This window comes from Temnothorax americanus, unplaced genomic scaffold, assembly GCF_048541705.1.
Source record: "Temnothorax americanus isolate GAGA-0224 unplaced genomic scaffold, ASM4854170v1 Scaffold8, whole genome shotgun sequence".
Classification (NCBI taxonomy): domain Eukaryota; kingdom Metazoa; phylum Arthropoda; class Insecta; order Hymenoptera; family Formicidae; genus Temnothorax; species Temnothorax americanus.
The window spans coordinates 5,510,286-5,527,574 of NW_027509802.1; the positions used below are offsets into that span (position 1 = coordinate 5,510,286).

The window sequence follows — 17,289 nt, forward strand, 5'->3', positions numbered from 1 at the left end:
AATAAAATAACATTTATTTATAACATTTATTGAGAATCGATGTCTAATTAAAATTTTATATTACACTTTGAAATAATACAGTTATGATAGAAACTTGATAGACAAGTGAATAAAAAAAATGTTTGTAAATAAGATAACCTCTTTGGCATTACTTTAAACAATACGTTAAAAATACATGATTGTGTTACATAATTATAATTTTAATGAAGTGAATACCATACATTACAATTAAAAACAGATTATTTTTAATTGTAATAATCAAATAATTTATATCGTATTTTTTAGAGGTTACCTGCTACAAACTCACGGAACTCGCAACTCCCAACTTGCCCGTTGATTTGGCTTTACCAGACATCATTGAGTTGTCACGAAGCATGATGGTGGTAGATGGCTGTGCTTATCGTATATTTCGGTCCTAAGGGAAATTACTCGGATAGCCATTATCGTAAACACCCAGTGATGGTAGATTTAGCATCAAAAAGCACGTATCTGTGCACACAGCCCGTGGCTCGGGGCTTGAATCTAATATCACTGCGTTTAATGTCCGCTAAATTGCAATGTCTTGTAGACGTTGTTTCAACATTCAGAAAACATCGATAATTGAACGGACTAGTGGTGATCCTCTGACACTTCCTTCTTGCTTATACTTGTTATAACACATCTTTATAGTATTCAAAAATCGTGTAATGATATATTAACTAGCAAATATTAAAAACAATGCAACAACAATTAAATTGTTAAATATTGATTAACATTTAGCAGAATGTGCCAACACTTTTGTTACATTTATGCAATTAAAAAAATAAAGTGTAAACTGAGCGTTCGCGCCTCATACGAAGGCAAGGGAGGATTAATGATAAATAAACATAGAAAATTCTTATATTAAAACAGAACCATGAATTCCCTGACGTATAGTATGCAGAAAATTTGAAATGAGATACAAAAAAATAAAAAATAGATTTCAGCACTGTATATTTTGTCTAATTTTTAGCATTAAATATAACTGATTCTTGTATCATGTCGATTTTAAGAATAATTCGCCACAAAATGCAGAACAAAATAATAAGATACATGAATTAAGGATTAAGAAGAAATCTTCTAAAAATATATTAATTACATATATAATTTTCTTTCACAATCGTTTCGGTATCTAATCATTTCATTGTCACAATACTAATCACAGAAAAAAAACAGATCTCAAAAGTTTAAAACTAATTTTAAAAAGATCTGTAAAAATAGAATATTATAATATATAATTTCACATAATTTATTTTCAATTTGTTATTTATAAATACAAGTATAGTATGCTTAGCGTGATAAAGACAGAGATTGTTTTTTTACTATTCGAATCTTAGAATACATCTTGGAAAGGAAAATGGGCTTTGTCTGGTTCAATAAGATCAGCGAGAAAGCAGGCGGTACCGGCAATGCCCTCATAAAGTGAGTATGGCGAGTCGGGAATGCGTGCATCAGTTTGAAACTGTGGCAAATTCATAAAATCTGCAAATTTAGCGGCACGATAAAGATAACGCTCATCACCGGTAAGCCTGTATAGAAGGAGAAAAACATAGCCATTGCCCGCCACGCCATGACAAATCCCAGGCCCTTTACGAAGAAGGCCTTTGCGCCAAACGAGATCGCCAGCGCGTTTGCACGAATCCAGGTAACGCTGATCTTTCCAGCGCAAATACGCTGCCGCCATCATATAGATAATGCCAGAAGCACCGTGACACCAATGTATCAACTCGTCGTCACTATCTCTGAGGTTTCGTCCAGAACGATCTATTTCATCCATTGAGCATGGAAAATTGCCAGTCGTTGTTTGTAGATTCAGCAGATAATCTACGCAAGTTCGCACAGTTTTGTCAATATCTGCATCACTATCAAGGAATGACGGTACCTAAACACAAGAAATTTATAATTTATTATACAAATATATTATATATATATATATATATATATATATATATATATATATATTTTTTATGATGTCATGTTAATTAAAAATATATAACTTGATAACATTATGCAGAAGACGAAATTAATAAGATTTGGAAAAGAGAGGATTGGAAAGAAAAAAGAGAAATGGTCGACGGATAGTTGAAAAAGGTGAAGAAAATTAAGTATTTGGCACAGGCGAGAAAAAAAGAGAGAGAGGGGGAGGGGGAAGGGGAAGACAGAGAAAAGTGAAAACGAGGGAGGGAGGGAGGGAGAGGGGGTAGTAGAGATTTCATACTTTTTTAGTCATATTGAATTATTATGCCATAAGCGAGAAATTATATAAAATTGTTTCTTGTCATATGTTAATACAGATTGAGACATTTAAAGTATTATAAGCTACTATTCTTGAAATGACGCGTTATATCCCAGACAACACCGATATTCTATGAATATCCATGTAACGTCTATGGACATGAAATGCACATAAATGGATATCCATTGGATACCGTGTGTTGTCTAGAAGAGGGCAAATAATGGTAAAATCAATTTTCAAAAAAATTAATTTTTTTGAAGTTATATAAAAGTCATCGCTGTTTTTTAATTAAAAATATATAATTTTTTTAAGTAATAGAATTTTTCTAGTTATTTTGCATATTAAAGTAGACGTATCAAGAAAAAGAAATCATTATATATGTATTATAGTATATCCCACAATGCAAAATATATCACCAAGATATCTAGAAGATATCTGAATGACGGAATATCTGATTGCACAAGATATTGCTTCCTCATAGAGGAAGCTTTGTGATGGTAAAAAAAAATTTTTTCAAGATTTTAAAAGAAATAGGTTTAAAGAGAATGTTCCAAAATGTCGAAAAATCATATTAGTAGAAAATGTCTAGAAGTGTGTGTGTGTGTGTGTGTGTGTGTGTGTGTGCGTTGCGTGTGCGTGTGCGTGTGCGTGTGTGTGTGCGTGTGCGTGTGCGTGTGCGTGTGCGTGTGCGTGTGCGTGTGCGTGTGCGTGTGCGTGTGCGTGTGCGTGTGCGTGTGCGTGTGCGTGTGCGTGTGCGTGTGCGTGTATGTATGTATTTGTACACACATCTAATAGATTGTGTCGGGTTCGAAATTTTCCGGAAAAATATTTTTTTGGAAAAATTTCCGTGAAATTTTTCATATTTTTCCGAAAAATAAGAAAAATTAGAAAAATACTTTGTTTTGTTATTTTGCTTTTAATTGACCTGTCTACAGCTGTAGAATTTTTCTCTGACGTCATTAGTTCGGGTCTTCGAGTTGTTGCAATTTTGAATCTGGCGCGCGGCGCGCCGCGCCTACGACCTAACCAGCTGTATGCTCGAATATACGTACATACATCAGGTCTGTTTTTTATTGCTGCACTGCTGAACTAGTGCACACTGGTGCAATATGTTAGAGTGGTAGTAGTGGGACAAGTATATTTTGTTTTACTCTAATTTACTGCACCAGTGTGCACTAGTTCAGCACTATTCAGCAGTGCAGCAATAGAAAATAGACTTCTTGTGTGACTTGTGTGAGTAAGCAAAGGCCAGTTTCACAAACGTCGATTAACTTTTAACCTCAAGTTAACTGACTCTTCGTCTCTTTCTAACGTCCTCCTTAGAAAGAGACAAAGAGTGAGTTAACCTAAAGTTAAAAGTTAACCGACGTTTGTGGAAGTGGGCCTAAGGCCACCAATTTGTCATCTGCTATAACCTAAGAAGCTGTTGTTTTGACTGCGGAGGAAGCTGTGGAGACGTGGTGGGTGGTGGGTCAGGTGGGTGTAAGGAAGAAGCCGCGGCTACGACGCTGCGAGGCAAAGTTTTTTTTAGTTGACAAAAGAAACAATCTTTGGTAAGCAAAATTATCTACATTATTAATATTATTATCTATCCAATTAAATCTGAACTTTACGTATAACAACAACAATTGCATTTTTTCCCAGTTTCTTGCCAGAAATACATGATGGGACGTAAGAAAGCTAGTATTTGGCGACATTTTGTGACATCAGAAGGTCAATCAACTTCTTCCAAAACGACCAAAACCTCCCTATCCTGTGTAGCAGTTTGTAGCTATTGTAACCTAAAGTATTCCTTTGCCAACGCTACGCGGATGATTCAGCACATTGCAAAAGACTGTAAACAATGCCCGGAGAGTGCAAGAAAAAAAACTCAGAAAGCTATCCAGGTTAATCTTTTAGTCTTTTTTTTTTTTTAAATTAACAATTATAAAAAATAAAAATTGGCCAAAACAGTGACACATTTAATTTTTCTTTTTATGTTTTAGAAACATTCAAGTACAAAGAGGTTAAGAATTCAAAGCGATACAAGTGATGATGAGGATAACAATCTTATGCCCTTGTCCGTACCTAATGCTGCTCCTTCATTTGAATCAACTCTAGTCAGTACGTCCTCAGTGTCAAGCTCAAGCACTTCAAAATCCTCAAGATCTAATAAGACCTTAGAGAAATTCGTTTCAGTGACTACGGATAAAATGAAGTCAAAAATTGATCATGCTTTGGCTAGAGCAGTGTTTATTACTGGTGTTCCTTTTTCCATCTTTGAAAATCCATACTGGAAGTTTGCTATGTCTCTCATGCGTCCTTCCTATGAACCTCCATCTGCATACCAAATAAGTAACCCTCTTTTAAATTCTGAATATGACCAGGTTATGCAGTCTGTGAAAGCAAAGATTAAAGCTGCTCCGTGTTTGGGTATTATAACTGATGGATGGACAAATATAAGGGGAGAGAATTTAATAAACTTTGTCATATCCACTCCAGAACCGATATTTTTGATATCAGTCGCACTTGGTAAAGAGCGAGAAACAGCCAAGTTTATATCTAGTGAAATACTTAAGATAATAGATGATCTTGTCAAAGATGATGTAGATGTGAAACGTATATTTTTGATTGTTACTGATAATGCAGCTAACATGCGTGCAGCGTGGTCTCTGGTGAATGAAAAACATCCTCACATTGTAACAATTGGTTGCTGTGCACATTCATTAAATTTGCTTGTGAATGACATGATCAAACAGCGTTCAGTCTATAAATAAAAAAGTAAAAAAGGTAATTAAAGAATTCAAGAATCATCATGTTATTAATGCTGTTTTCAAGTCAGAGCAGAAAGAAAGATATGGGTCTAAGGCTATTTCTCTCAAGCTGCCACCAAAAACCAGATGGTTTTACTTAGTAATTTCTCTGTACTCAATCAGATCCAACAAAGCAGCAATGCAGGCTACAGTAATTGAGGAAAATCTTGATGTTAAAAGAGAAATACGAGATATGGTTTTGGACAATGATGGTTTTTGGGAACTTATAAGTGAATTATACAAAATGTTGATTGAAATCGCTAAAGCAATATCTAAAGTAGAAAGTGATAAAACTGTACTTTCAGAGGTGCCCCAACTAACAAAACAGATTAGTACTAATGTTTCTCTTGCAGTCGATACTTCTTCAATACTCACCGGTGAAGAGAAAATAAAAGTGAATAAAGCTATTGTTGAAAGACTGTACAATTGTAACTCAGAAATTCATTTTGCAGCCAATTTACTAGATCCAAAAAAAATTAGGTAAAAATTTAGAATTAGTTAAAAAGCAATCAGCTTTTCAATTTATAAGTAAGCAATGTGATTTCCTGAACTTGGAAAAAGGTTTGGTCTTGGCAAATTTAGTTGAATTTAGAACAAAAACTGGTTTTTTCTCTGATAGTAGTATCTGGGAAGCTGCCGCTCATGTGAGCCCTGCCACTTGGTGGGGAGGATTTTGTTCAGATCAAAATCTTTATCCTATTGCTATGCGTTTATTTAATGTTCCACCTAGTTCAGCTGCTTGTGAACGTAACTGGTCAACCCATGGCTTTGTTCATTCAAAGATAAGAAACAGGTTGACTAATGAGCGAGTTCAAAAGCAGGTTGCAATCAAATCCAACCTGCGTTTCACTGCAAATGCATTACCTGAGAAGCCGTCCAAAGCTAAGAATAAGGATTTTTGTGAAAGTAGTTGTAATGATACTTCTTATGTACCTGTTCCTATTGACAGCACCAATGATATAGCCGATATAGGTTTAAGTTTTGAGTTAGACTGTGATTCTCTAGACTTCATGTCTGAAACTGAAAGTGAAAGTGACTCAGAGTCATGAGTCTCAATTTCTCAAAATGTGCCAATTGCATAAGAATAAGTAAAATAAGCGAGAGGAGATGATCAAAGTGCAATTGACAATTGTGATATTTGTGATGCACTAGTAACTAGTACCAATGTATTTTTGAAACTTATATAAGTCTGTTCAAAATAAAAATATAATTTGAGAATTTGGATATACATATAACATATGACTTTTTTTCTCTAACAAAGCCCCTCATTTTATCAAAACTATTAAAAGTAATAGGGGAGACCGGGGCTAACTCGACATCGGGGCAAACTTGACTTACTTGACACTGAACTTTTTGCTAATTTAAATCTATCGTAGTCCGTAGAAACTTGCCTTTCCTACTGTAAATGCGTCTTTATGTGTCAGTATTATCAACGGGATTTGATGACATTCTGAGTTATGGTAATGTGCTGTGTGCATGTGATGTAGGATGTAGTTCATGTCAACGTAAAGAAGAATATTAGTTTTCTGTAGTCTCTTAAGATTTTTAAGTAACGGTTTTAAGCAAAATATACAAAACAAAGAAATTAAATATTTTTTCATATTTTTCTTGAAAAAAAATACAATGGAAATTTTTCCGAAAAAAACGGAAATTTTTCCAATTTTACCGGAAAATTTTCCATGCTTTAGAGATTGTGTACAACATAGAGAAGCTTTGTAAGCGAAGGTTTCTACTTGCATACTTAAAAACTATAAAGAAGCAATGTGCAGGTTTTTACTTGCACACTTAAAAACTATGAGGAAGCAATGTGCAAGTTTCTACTTGCACACTTAAAAACTATGAGGAAGCAATGTGCAAGTTTCTACTTGTCATGAGAATATCTCAGAGACATCTCCAAGATTATAAAAAGCCATGATAATTTTATCTCAGATATGATATCTGATTCTGCATATATATATCGGATTAATCGGATATCTATGCCTCATTTAAAAGCAGATATGTTATATATAACCCAAATAGTAAAAAGAAAAGAATTCTTTTTAAATTCTCGATTTATGAAATTAATTGTTTTTCCGTATTTAATCTCTGTTCTAAAATGATTCTTAAGAGTTCAAAAAAAATTCAATTTTATGTCACCACTTCTGAGTCCTCAAATATAAAAAAAGTTCTTTTCTAAGAATTCGCAATAAATTCAAAATTATGTTTCGATACTATTCCAATATTTTACATTTTGCCATCTCTGCACTGTATGATATCTCGGAGATATACAAAAAATATTAGAGCCAAGTATCTCATAGACTCGCCTTTTATCCTAGTGCGTAAGGATTATTTCTGCTTACGAGAAGGTACTGGCGCATGTAGCCGCGTCGCGACAGTGCATGTTACAAGCGCTCGCCCGAGCGAAAATTTTTTGAGTCTCCTCGCGGCATGTTGCTTTCGCGCCGCGGTCGTTACTTCTGGCGCAGCCCCAGCAAAAGTTTTTTAAGTCCCCTCACGACGAGTTGCTTTCGCGTCGCGGTCGTTACTTCAGGCGCCGCCCGAGTGAAAATTTTCTAAGTTTCCTCGCGGCGTCTGGCTTTCGCCGGGACGAATCGGTACAGCGTCCAAGTCCTCTCGGATTGTTTTATTGGCTACAAATAAACTTGAGTTGATCTTTATAAAATATAAGAGCTAACTATAAATCGATCATATATTCGAATGCAAATGTTGCAGAAATGTGTTTTTCAAAGATATAATGTGACATCGAGTAATGATGTCCTGCAGATATTCTGTAAATATCTGAAAATAAGATATCTTAGATTTGACTTAAAATTGTAGGCATAAAGATATCTGGCTATATCTCAGATATATTTTGCTGTGTGGGATATAGTACGAGATATTTTTAATTTTATTCCGATATATTTTGATACGAAATATATAAGATATCTCATAAACTAAAGGTATGTATAACTGCATTTTGCAAATTGCATACTTCAATAATAATTAACAAAAGAGATGGTTTAATTCGACCCAACAGGCTATTTATTAATATAATATTCAAATACACAACGTTTCGACCATGGTTTGTGGTCCTTATCAAATGTAAACTAACTAGCTTGATACACCCGTGCTTCGCTTTGTAAGCAAAAACCAAATCGATATTTTAACAGGCCTAAGAGATAACACGTTTTACCCCTTTTCACCCCGTTAGGGGGTTTCGAATTTCTAAAAATCCCTTCTTAGTGGGTGCTTACGTCATGGAAGGAATATACTCCCCGAATTTCATGTTTCTAAGCGTAGGGATTTGGGCTGGACGTTAATGAGTCAGTCGGAACATTTGATTATATAGATAGATAGATAGATAGAGATGATTAGGGCAAAATCTTGAATTATGTTTTTAAGCACTTGTATGGGTAACCTTTGTAAGCAAAAACCAAGTCGATATCTCATCGGGCCCAAGAGATATTGAGAAAGTCGTAAAAACACATTTTACCCCTTTTCACCCCCTTGTAGGAGTTAATACACATGCGCGGGACCGGCTATACCGACCGGCTAGATCGACCGGCGATAGATAGCGCGCAAGGAGCGGACAGGACACGGGGAGGATCAGAGCAGGCAGCGACCAGCAGCAACCGCGTGACGTGTAGTTCGGTAGCGTTAGCGGTGTGCAATAAAGAGACAAGTATTGTCTAGCTTGTGTTACTCATTATCCCACGAATACACTACACCCCTTAGGGGTCGAATTTTTAAAAGTCCTTTCTTAGTGAGTGCCTACGTCATGGAAGGAATATACTCGAATTTCATGTTTCTAGGTTTAGAGGTTTGGGCTGGGCGTTGATGAATCAGTCAAAACATTGAATTTTATATAATATATATATATTATATAAACGTATATGCAACGTAAAACCCCGCGCGGCGTAAATACTGGAGTTACTCTATGTATATCTATATATATACATGTAACTCCAGTATTTACACCGCGCGGGGTTTTACGTTGCAGATGTCACAAAAAATAGAAGGAATGAAAGTACTTTCTCGAAATTATTCTGTTATGTGCCTTTATGCCATATTAGTATTGTAATTTCAGTTCTTTACTATTAATATTAACGAAACTGTCGTGAGTTAAATCGATTTCTCACCGTAGTAAGAAGCCCGATCTTGTGTTACGACCTACATAAAATGATTACTGTAGGGAATGTAAAAGGTTTAATGGTTATTTCATGATACATAAGTATAAAGGGACAGTAAATGATGGAATACAACAAAATAAAAGTGCATAGCTCTTGTATTTTTTGTATAACTTAATATCTCATATATCCCTTTTGTTTAGGATATACGGCAAGTTAGCATGCGGGATTTATGCCATAATACAGACACTTTGTAAAACTCGAAATCTCCTATGTGTTCTTGTTAGAAGTCGGTTCTCCGCAGGGTTATCTCGTGAGAAATAAAGCGAGTCAAAATGATTATATATATAATATGATTATATATACTATATTTCTCTGATTTTTATTACAAGACTTAGAGTTCGAGAAGTATATAAAAGGTACGTCAAGACAAGATGGGGTACGCCCATGAGAGAGAGAAGAAAGATGGTAGACTTGACCTGAATAACATCAAAACATAAAAGTAACTTAGAACCTTCAATGCTACCAACTATAAAACAATAAAATATTTAACCATTACACAGTCATAGAATAGATTAGATACATAAGTTTGGAATAATTGCTCTATGTCCAACACTCCTCCTCAATTATTGCAAACGTATAAGCCACATCCTTCACGTAATTTCCTTAGTCTTGCTGCTGGCAATGGCTTTGTTAGTAAATCGGCAATCATGTCCTCACTTGAACAATATGAACAGGAGATTTCGCTTTTCTTCACGTGATGTTTGATGAAATGTACCTTTGTATCAATATGTTTGGTCCGATTTGATAGTCTCTCCTCCTCAATGAATTTCAAACAACTTTGATTATCTTCATAGATGACAGTCGGTGTATTCATGTCGATGTTGAAATCATTTAATCGTCTCAACCATATCACCTCTTGCGCTGCTTCACAAAGTGATACGTATTCCGCTTCTATCGATGAAAGGGCTACACATGGTTGTTTTCTGCAGCTCCAACTTACAGCGGCTCCATACACGAAGAAAATGTGACCGCTGTTTGACTTGCAATCTAGTTTACATTCTCCCCAGTTTGCATCTGCATACCCAATAAGCGGGGTGTCTTCGTTTACATTTTCAAGCTTCAACTTAAAATTGATTGTTCCCTTTAGATATCTGACTATTCGCTTGAGTTCATTCCAATGTCGCTGCGTAGGCTTGCTAACCTTCTGCGCCAAAATGCTTACACTAGTAGAAATGTCGGGCCGTGATATGACGCTAATGTACAGTAAACGTCCAATCAATCTTTGGTACTTTTCAGTTTTCAGTAGAATATCAGACTCGCTGATGTCCTTTTCGTAATTGCTATTCATCGGTACTTCTGAGGGTTTAGCATCAGATAATGAACAATCCGCTACAACTTCTTTGATGTATGTTGATTGACTTATATTGTATGTTCCATCTGTATCTTTAGTAATTTCGAGCCCAAAGTACTCCTTGATCGGTCCCAAATTCTCAATTTTGAACTTTGATTTTAACGTTGACTCAACTTCTTCAATATGTTTGCGTTTTCGACTTGCAACTATAATGTCATCAACGTAAATGAAAATATAGATCCATTCATCTTTAATCTTCTTTCGATAAAAACAAAAGTCTGCTGAGCTTTGCCGAAATCCCATTGACTGAAGTCCTTCGTGTAACGTTTCGTTCCAGGATCTCGCCGATTGTTTTAATCCATACAAACTTTTCATTAATCGACAAACCATTTTAGTCTTGCCTTTTGCAACAAATCCAGGAGGTTGTTTCATATATATCACTTCATTGATGGTTCCGTTGAGAAATGCTGTTTTGGCATCCATGTGATATATCTCCATCTTACGTTTCGCACCTAATGCAAGTAACACGCAAAACGTTGAATGTTTCACAACTGGTGCAAAGACTTGGTCGTAATCTTCACCAAATTTTTGGGAATAACCTTGCGCAACCAAACGTGCTTTGAAGCGGCGAATACTGCCATCTGCTGCACGTTTGACCTTATAAATCCATTTACAACCAATCGCCTGCCTATCATGCGGTAATTCGGACAACCTCCATGTCTGATTATCTTCCAAAGACGCCATCTCCTCCTGCATCGCTTTAATCCATTGATCTTTAAATGGACCTGACACAGCTTCGTTATAGCTCTTCGGTTCCTTCACTGCATTATGGACAATATTCATTTCATTAATTAGACGCTTCGGCGGTTTCCCCTTTGTGCTCCTTTCCGATCGTCTTGGTAGAGTGATGGGTGTATCTTCGTCTCCACTATCACCCGAATAATAGATCGTCTTATCCAAATCTTCATTGTCGCTATAATGCTCTTTGTCCGCGTTTTGATCTGACGTGGTTGTCGCTTCTTCATCCAATGACTTCATTCTAGTAGAAATCTCAGAGATCTTCTTCTGAACCGGGAACTTCACGTCTCTACTAATAACTACCTTTTGCGTTCATGGATTGTAACATCCGTATGCTTTGGATTTATCATCATATCCAACCAAAATCATCGAAACAGCTTTCGGATCCAACTTTTGTCGCTTTTCTGCATGTATATAAACATAGCATTTTGATCCAAATGACTTGGGGTCCCTTCCGTTTCACGCATGATGCGCGCATTGTCTATAGCAAACGTTACGTATGCTATAGATAAATGCGCGCATATGCGTGAAACGGAACGGACCCATGCTGAATGTTTGGTTTTTTACCAAACCATCCCTCGTACGGAGTCACTGGAACTGATTTCCATGGTAAGCGATTTTGAATGTAGTTCCCCTGCCAAAAATGACCGATTAAATCCGATTAAAAATTTTGAATCCGCATGAATCTGGATTCTTGATCCGGAAATCACGGAGTTATAACGATTACACCGATCAAAACCGATTGAAACGGATTGGTATTCAACAATGTAATTTCAATCGGTTCCTATCGGTTTGAATCGTTACACGCAGAAAATTTTTCTGGAAAATACCAGTATACACGAACAAAGTAAATACCATACTAATCTTGCACGGCTAAAATATAGTCATAATATGCAAAAAATTTCAAGAAAATATAGGAAATTTAGAGAGCAAAGAATAAAAATATGGCTGATGGACAGAAAACGAGATGTCTGTTGCAGTCATGGCAAAAACACAAGTTGCTGTTATAGGCTGTGGCGGTCAGCTGTCTGCCACGAGCGAACTTGAGAACGCTGTAGAAACCCTGCCGAGCTACCCTAGATATAGGGGTCGATGTTGAATCTTAATCACGCGAGAATATACCGGCGATGCGCCGCGTAGCGGGCGCAAGCCGAACCCTTTCGCCGCGCGAGCCCGCGTTGCCGCTCGCGCCGCGCGCCTTCCGTCGTCTATAAACATATCAGTATAGAACTTTTTTTACTTTTCTCATATTTCCTTGTTAGTATGGCAAACTTATTTACCTTTAGGTTACAATTAAGATGTATCTGATCAAACTATTACTTTTCTTTGTCATATATTAATTTCCGGTTGAATACGCGTATATTCTACCGGTGTGATGTAAATCTAGTACATTTTATTATGAGTATTCTACATTATTCGAGAAAAATTTTCTGCGTGTATGATATTTCATAACGATTATACCGATTGGAAACGATTGAAACGGATTCGTACTCAAAGATGTAATTTCACTGGTTTTCTATCGGTTTGAATCAGTCTAAATTGTTATGATTTCGTGAACTCCAAAATCACGAAATTATAATGATTTAAACGGATTGACTGAAACCAATTCAAACTGATAAAATCCGTGAATTCCGGATATATAAACAGGATTATTTACTACTTTATTATAATTCCATTCTTTGTACTACAAATTTATTACAATGTGCAGTATTTATTTAACCCTTCGAAAACACACCTTTTTTTTCATTTACGGAGAATCTGACTCTACACACACTTTGATCGTCCACCATTTTAAATTGACGAGTGCAATCAGCTTTAAAAAATTCCCAGATGTACTTGAAAAATTGTTAAATCAATTAATATAAATAAAAAGTGCCATTGGAATTATTTCTATATTTTAAAAAATTAAAAAAAATTTTTGTTTCTTTTTTAATTTTTTAAAATATGTAAATAATTCTAAGGGCACTTTTTATTTATATCAATTAATTTAACAATTTTTCAAGTACATCTGGGAATTTTTTAAAGCTGATCGCACTTGTCAATTTAAAATGGTGGACGATCAAAATGTGTGTAGAGTCAGATTAACAGTGTTCCTTAAAAAAAAAAGTTTTTTACAAAAAAAAATTTAATTTTTTTGTTTAATATTTTTGATTAAAAATTTTTTTGGCAACAAAAAAAGAAAAAAAGAGTCAAATTAACCCTGTGTGTTCTCGAAGGGTTAAATAAAGGCATTTTACAGTTTTGCAAATATAGAATTCATGACTTTACCAAAAGGAAATCCTATAGTAAGAACTCTATTACGTAAAAATGATGTGTTATATACAATTTTAATGATTAAAGCGGATTTAATCCAAATCACATAGCTACTTTCACTACCCAATTTAAATGAATTAAGCGCAGATACGATTGAAACAGATTGAGTATTAGAATTTAGATGAATCCGGAAATATCGCATTAAATCCGATTTCGGTGTTGTATTAAAATTTCACGATTGATGCGGATTCAATACAATTCATGTGGTCATTTTATTTACCCGATTAAAATGAATTAAGATTAATACAATTGAAACCGATTCAGTCGGATTCAGATGAATCCGGAAATATCGCATTAAATCCGATTTTGGTGTTGTATTAAAATTTTACGATTGATGCGGATTCAACACGATTCATGTGCTTACTTTATTCACCCAATTAAAATGGATGTGCATTAATACGATTGAAACTGATAACGACGGATTCAGATTAATCCGGAAATGCCGAATTAAAAACGATTCCGATTGATTTGTTATTAGAACCAATTCACTTCCAATCGGGCATCCGATTAACCGGATTGAAAACGCATTCATTCCGATTTAATTTCACCAAATTTAATACGGAACCAATCGGATTTAATCGGTCATTTTTAGCAGGGTCGCCATCATTACAGCTTCTCCCCAGAAACGGTTGTCGAGTGTCGATTCGATGATCATACAGCGTGCCATCTCAATTAACGTTCTGTTTTTACGTTCCGCTACTCCGTTCTGCTGCGGGCTATATGCTGTGGTATATTGAATTTGTATGCCGTTTTCTCTCAAGTATTTTACAACTTCTTTACCAGTATACTCGCCACCTCGATCAGAACGTATAACCTTTGGTCGTTTATTAAACATCGTCTGGACCAATTGAATGTATTCTTTCAATTTGCTGAATACGTCTGATTTGTTCTGCAGCAGATAAACAACGGAATATTTAGTAAAATCGTCTATAAATGTAAGTACATACCTTTTCTTCGATAGTGTCATAGTTTGCATCGGGCCACAAACATCCATATGAATTAAATCCATTACTTCATTAGAATATTTATCCACCGCTTTTGGAAATGGTACTCGTGTCATTTTTCCTTGTTGACATATATCCCATGTCTCACGAATTGGACAATTTGCAATGTCGGCACCCTTAACGTGTCCATCCGTGCTCAAGCGTTTTATAACCTCCAAATCGCGATGACCACACCACTTGTGCCATTGGTGTATACAATTCTTTGGATGAACTGCATTAACCGTTAACAGTACCTTGTTAGCTTCCTTTAATATGTACAGGTTATCTTCCAATTCTGCTGTGGCTACTTGAATACCCTGACCCATGATGTCACAATTTCCATTGGGTACAAAATTGACATCGAATCCATTTGCCACAAGTTTACGAACTGACAATAAATTTCCACTTATTGATGGTACATACAATACGTCCTGAATCTTGATCAACCGGCTTTTCCCATCGTTATTTACTACATGGATTTTTACTGCACCGATCCCCTCAACTGCGACTCGTTGTCCGTTGGCTACGAAGATCTTCTCCTGATGATTCTCGTTGAATTCGGCAAACACATTTCTGTTGGATGTGACGTGTGATGTTGCACCTGAATCAACTATCCATCCGTGCTTGAATTTTGAAGTTAAGAATAGGAAATCATCACTTTTTGCGATTCTTCTACTAAATTTGCTTGTTGTTTGCTATCAGCTTGTTGTTTGCTATCAGCTTGATGTTTGCTAGTATCGCCCTTTCCTTTTAATTTATTATCCTTCAAATACTTTTTGTATAATATTTCAGACATTTTGGCTTAAAATGCCCCTTCTCTTTGCAGAAATAACATACGATGTCCTTCGCCTTGGTATTTACGTGTAACGCCATTACACCGTCTGTATCAGAATGCTTGTCCTTTCGTTTCTTCCATTCGTCTAATAAACGTTGCTCTCGACGTTGCTCTACTACGGCCGTCGTTAATTCACTTTCTCTTGACTCCAACGCTGTTACCAAAGTATCAAAACTTTCTGGCAAACTACCTAATAGAACTGCAACGTGCCAATCATCGGTCTTCAATTCCTTACCGATATCATGTAATTGTTGAAACGCTTCAGTGATACGTGCAATGTGCATTTCCAAGTCTGCGCCTTCATCTAGTTTCATATTCATAAGACGCTTTATCAGTCGAACCAAACTATTTGCATTGCTCTTTTCATGGTACGTTCTCAAGGCTTCCCATGCAGACTTAGCGGTTTTCGTGCTTCTAATAAGCACCAGTTGCTCGTCCTCCACGTTCAAACCGATGGTCGCATATGCAATAGAATCTTTCTTATTCCATGCTTCCGTTACTGGATCCGGTGGAGCTGCGATGATATTTTCCCACGCACCTTCTTTCGTCAGCAATAATTGCATTTTAAACTTCCATACAAAATAATTTGTATTGTTTAGTTTGGTTATGGCATACTTCGTATCGATACTCATCTTCAGTGAAATATATCAAACTGCTGCTTATTCCAAACCTGGGCCCATAACCTGTTAGAAGTCGGTTCTCCGCAAGGTTATCTCGTGAGAAATAAAGCGAGTCAAAATGATTTATATATATATATATATATATATATATATATATATATATATACTATATTTCTCTGATTTATTACAAGACTTAGAGTTCGAGAAGTATATAAAAGGTACGTCAAGACAAGATGGGGTACGCCCATGAGAAAGAAAGAAAAGATGGTAGACTTGACCTGAATAACATTAAAACATAAAGGGTGTTTACGTCTAGCAATCGGATTTGCAATCGGATTAATCGCAATCATATCAACCGACTATGGAAAAAGTTCCCTAGATAAATCGGATTTGTTAAACGTGTCTATGGAGCGATCGGATTAGCTCACGAATAAGAGAACGAAAATTGTACCCGTATTGCAGAATTTTAAGAAGAAATAGAAAAGTAGGTATGCATGTACTTTTTGTTATTCTTATAATAATTAACTTTTATTCTCCTTCAAATGTATATTGAGCGTATTAATGTTTTACCGATATATTTTAAAGAAACAAATAGACTATAACCTTGCTCTGTTTCAATCATTCATGATTAACGATTACATGCATATATAATCTAATAGTTTTATTAATATTCTTGCAAAGCAAAAACATGGACTTATTATTGAATGTATGGAATATAATATTTAATAACAATGAAGAAAACGAAGATGTGTTGCAAATACGTCGTATAAGAGAGCAACATATTAGAATTAGCCACTTCTATGAGAATGTCATTCTTAACTATTCTTTAACAGGTAAGAAGTACACACACTCATTCTCATTTATTTATATATTTATATATTTATAATTTCTTATATGTATATTCTTTTCTCATAGATTTTAAATCACATTTTCGTATCATAAGAGAAACTTTTGAGCTGTTGATACAACATATAGGACCATCTTTATTGCAAAGAGACAATTATCCTAAAATACTGCCAGCCAAACAAATTGCTATAGCTTTGTGGATATTTGGCAATCAAGAAGTTTACAGGTTAGCTAATGTATAAACTATAAGTACAGGAAAGATTTTTTTGTTATTATTAGACCTTCTGTGTATAGTAAAAATAATAGATGATTGCAGTCATGTTTAATATTATTGAATTAATGCAATATTATTTATGTTTTATTTTAGATCCGTTGCAGATCGATTTGG

General features: G+C 35.5%; 2 protein-coding genes across 2 annotated transcripts in view; one reads left to right on the forward strand and one right to left on the reverse strand.

Moving 5' to 3' along the window:
• Positions 1-1,251: 1,251 nt before the first annotated feature.
• The window catches only part of LOC143907132 (lanC-like protein 3 homolog), an 80,129-nt gene continuing 64,091 nt past the window's right edge, over positions 1,252-17,289 (reverse strand). The window contains exon 3 of the mRNA XM_077423668.1: positions 1,252-1,900. Coding sequence (XP_077279794.1) covers positions 1,352-1,900 — 549 coding nt within the window. The 3' untranslated portion in view covers positions 1,252-1,351. The remainder of the gene's footprint in view (positions 1,901-17,289) is intronic.
• Positions 2,022-6,281, forward strand: LOC143907134 (uncharacterized). Its single transcript, XM_077423676.1, has 3 exons — positions 2,022-3,807; positions 3,899-4,140; positions 4,240-6,281. The coding sequence occupies exons 2-3, from the start codon at positions 3,916-3,918 to the stop codon at positions 5,008-5,010; spliced, it is 996 nt and encodes a 331-aa protein (XP_077279802.1). The 5' UTR covers positions 2,022-3,807; positions 3,899-3,915; the 3' UTR covers positions 5,011-6,281.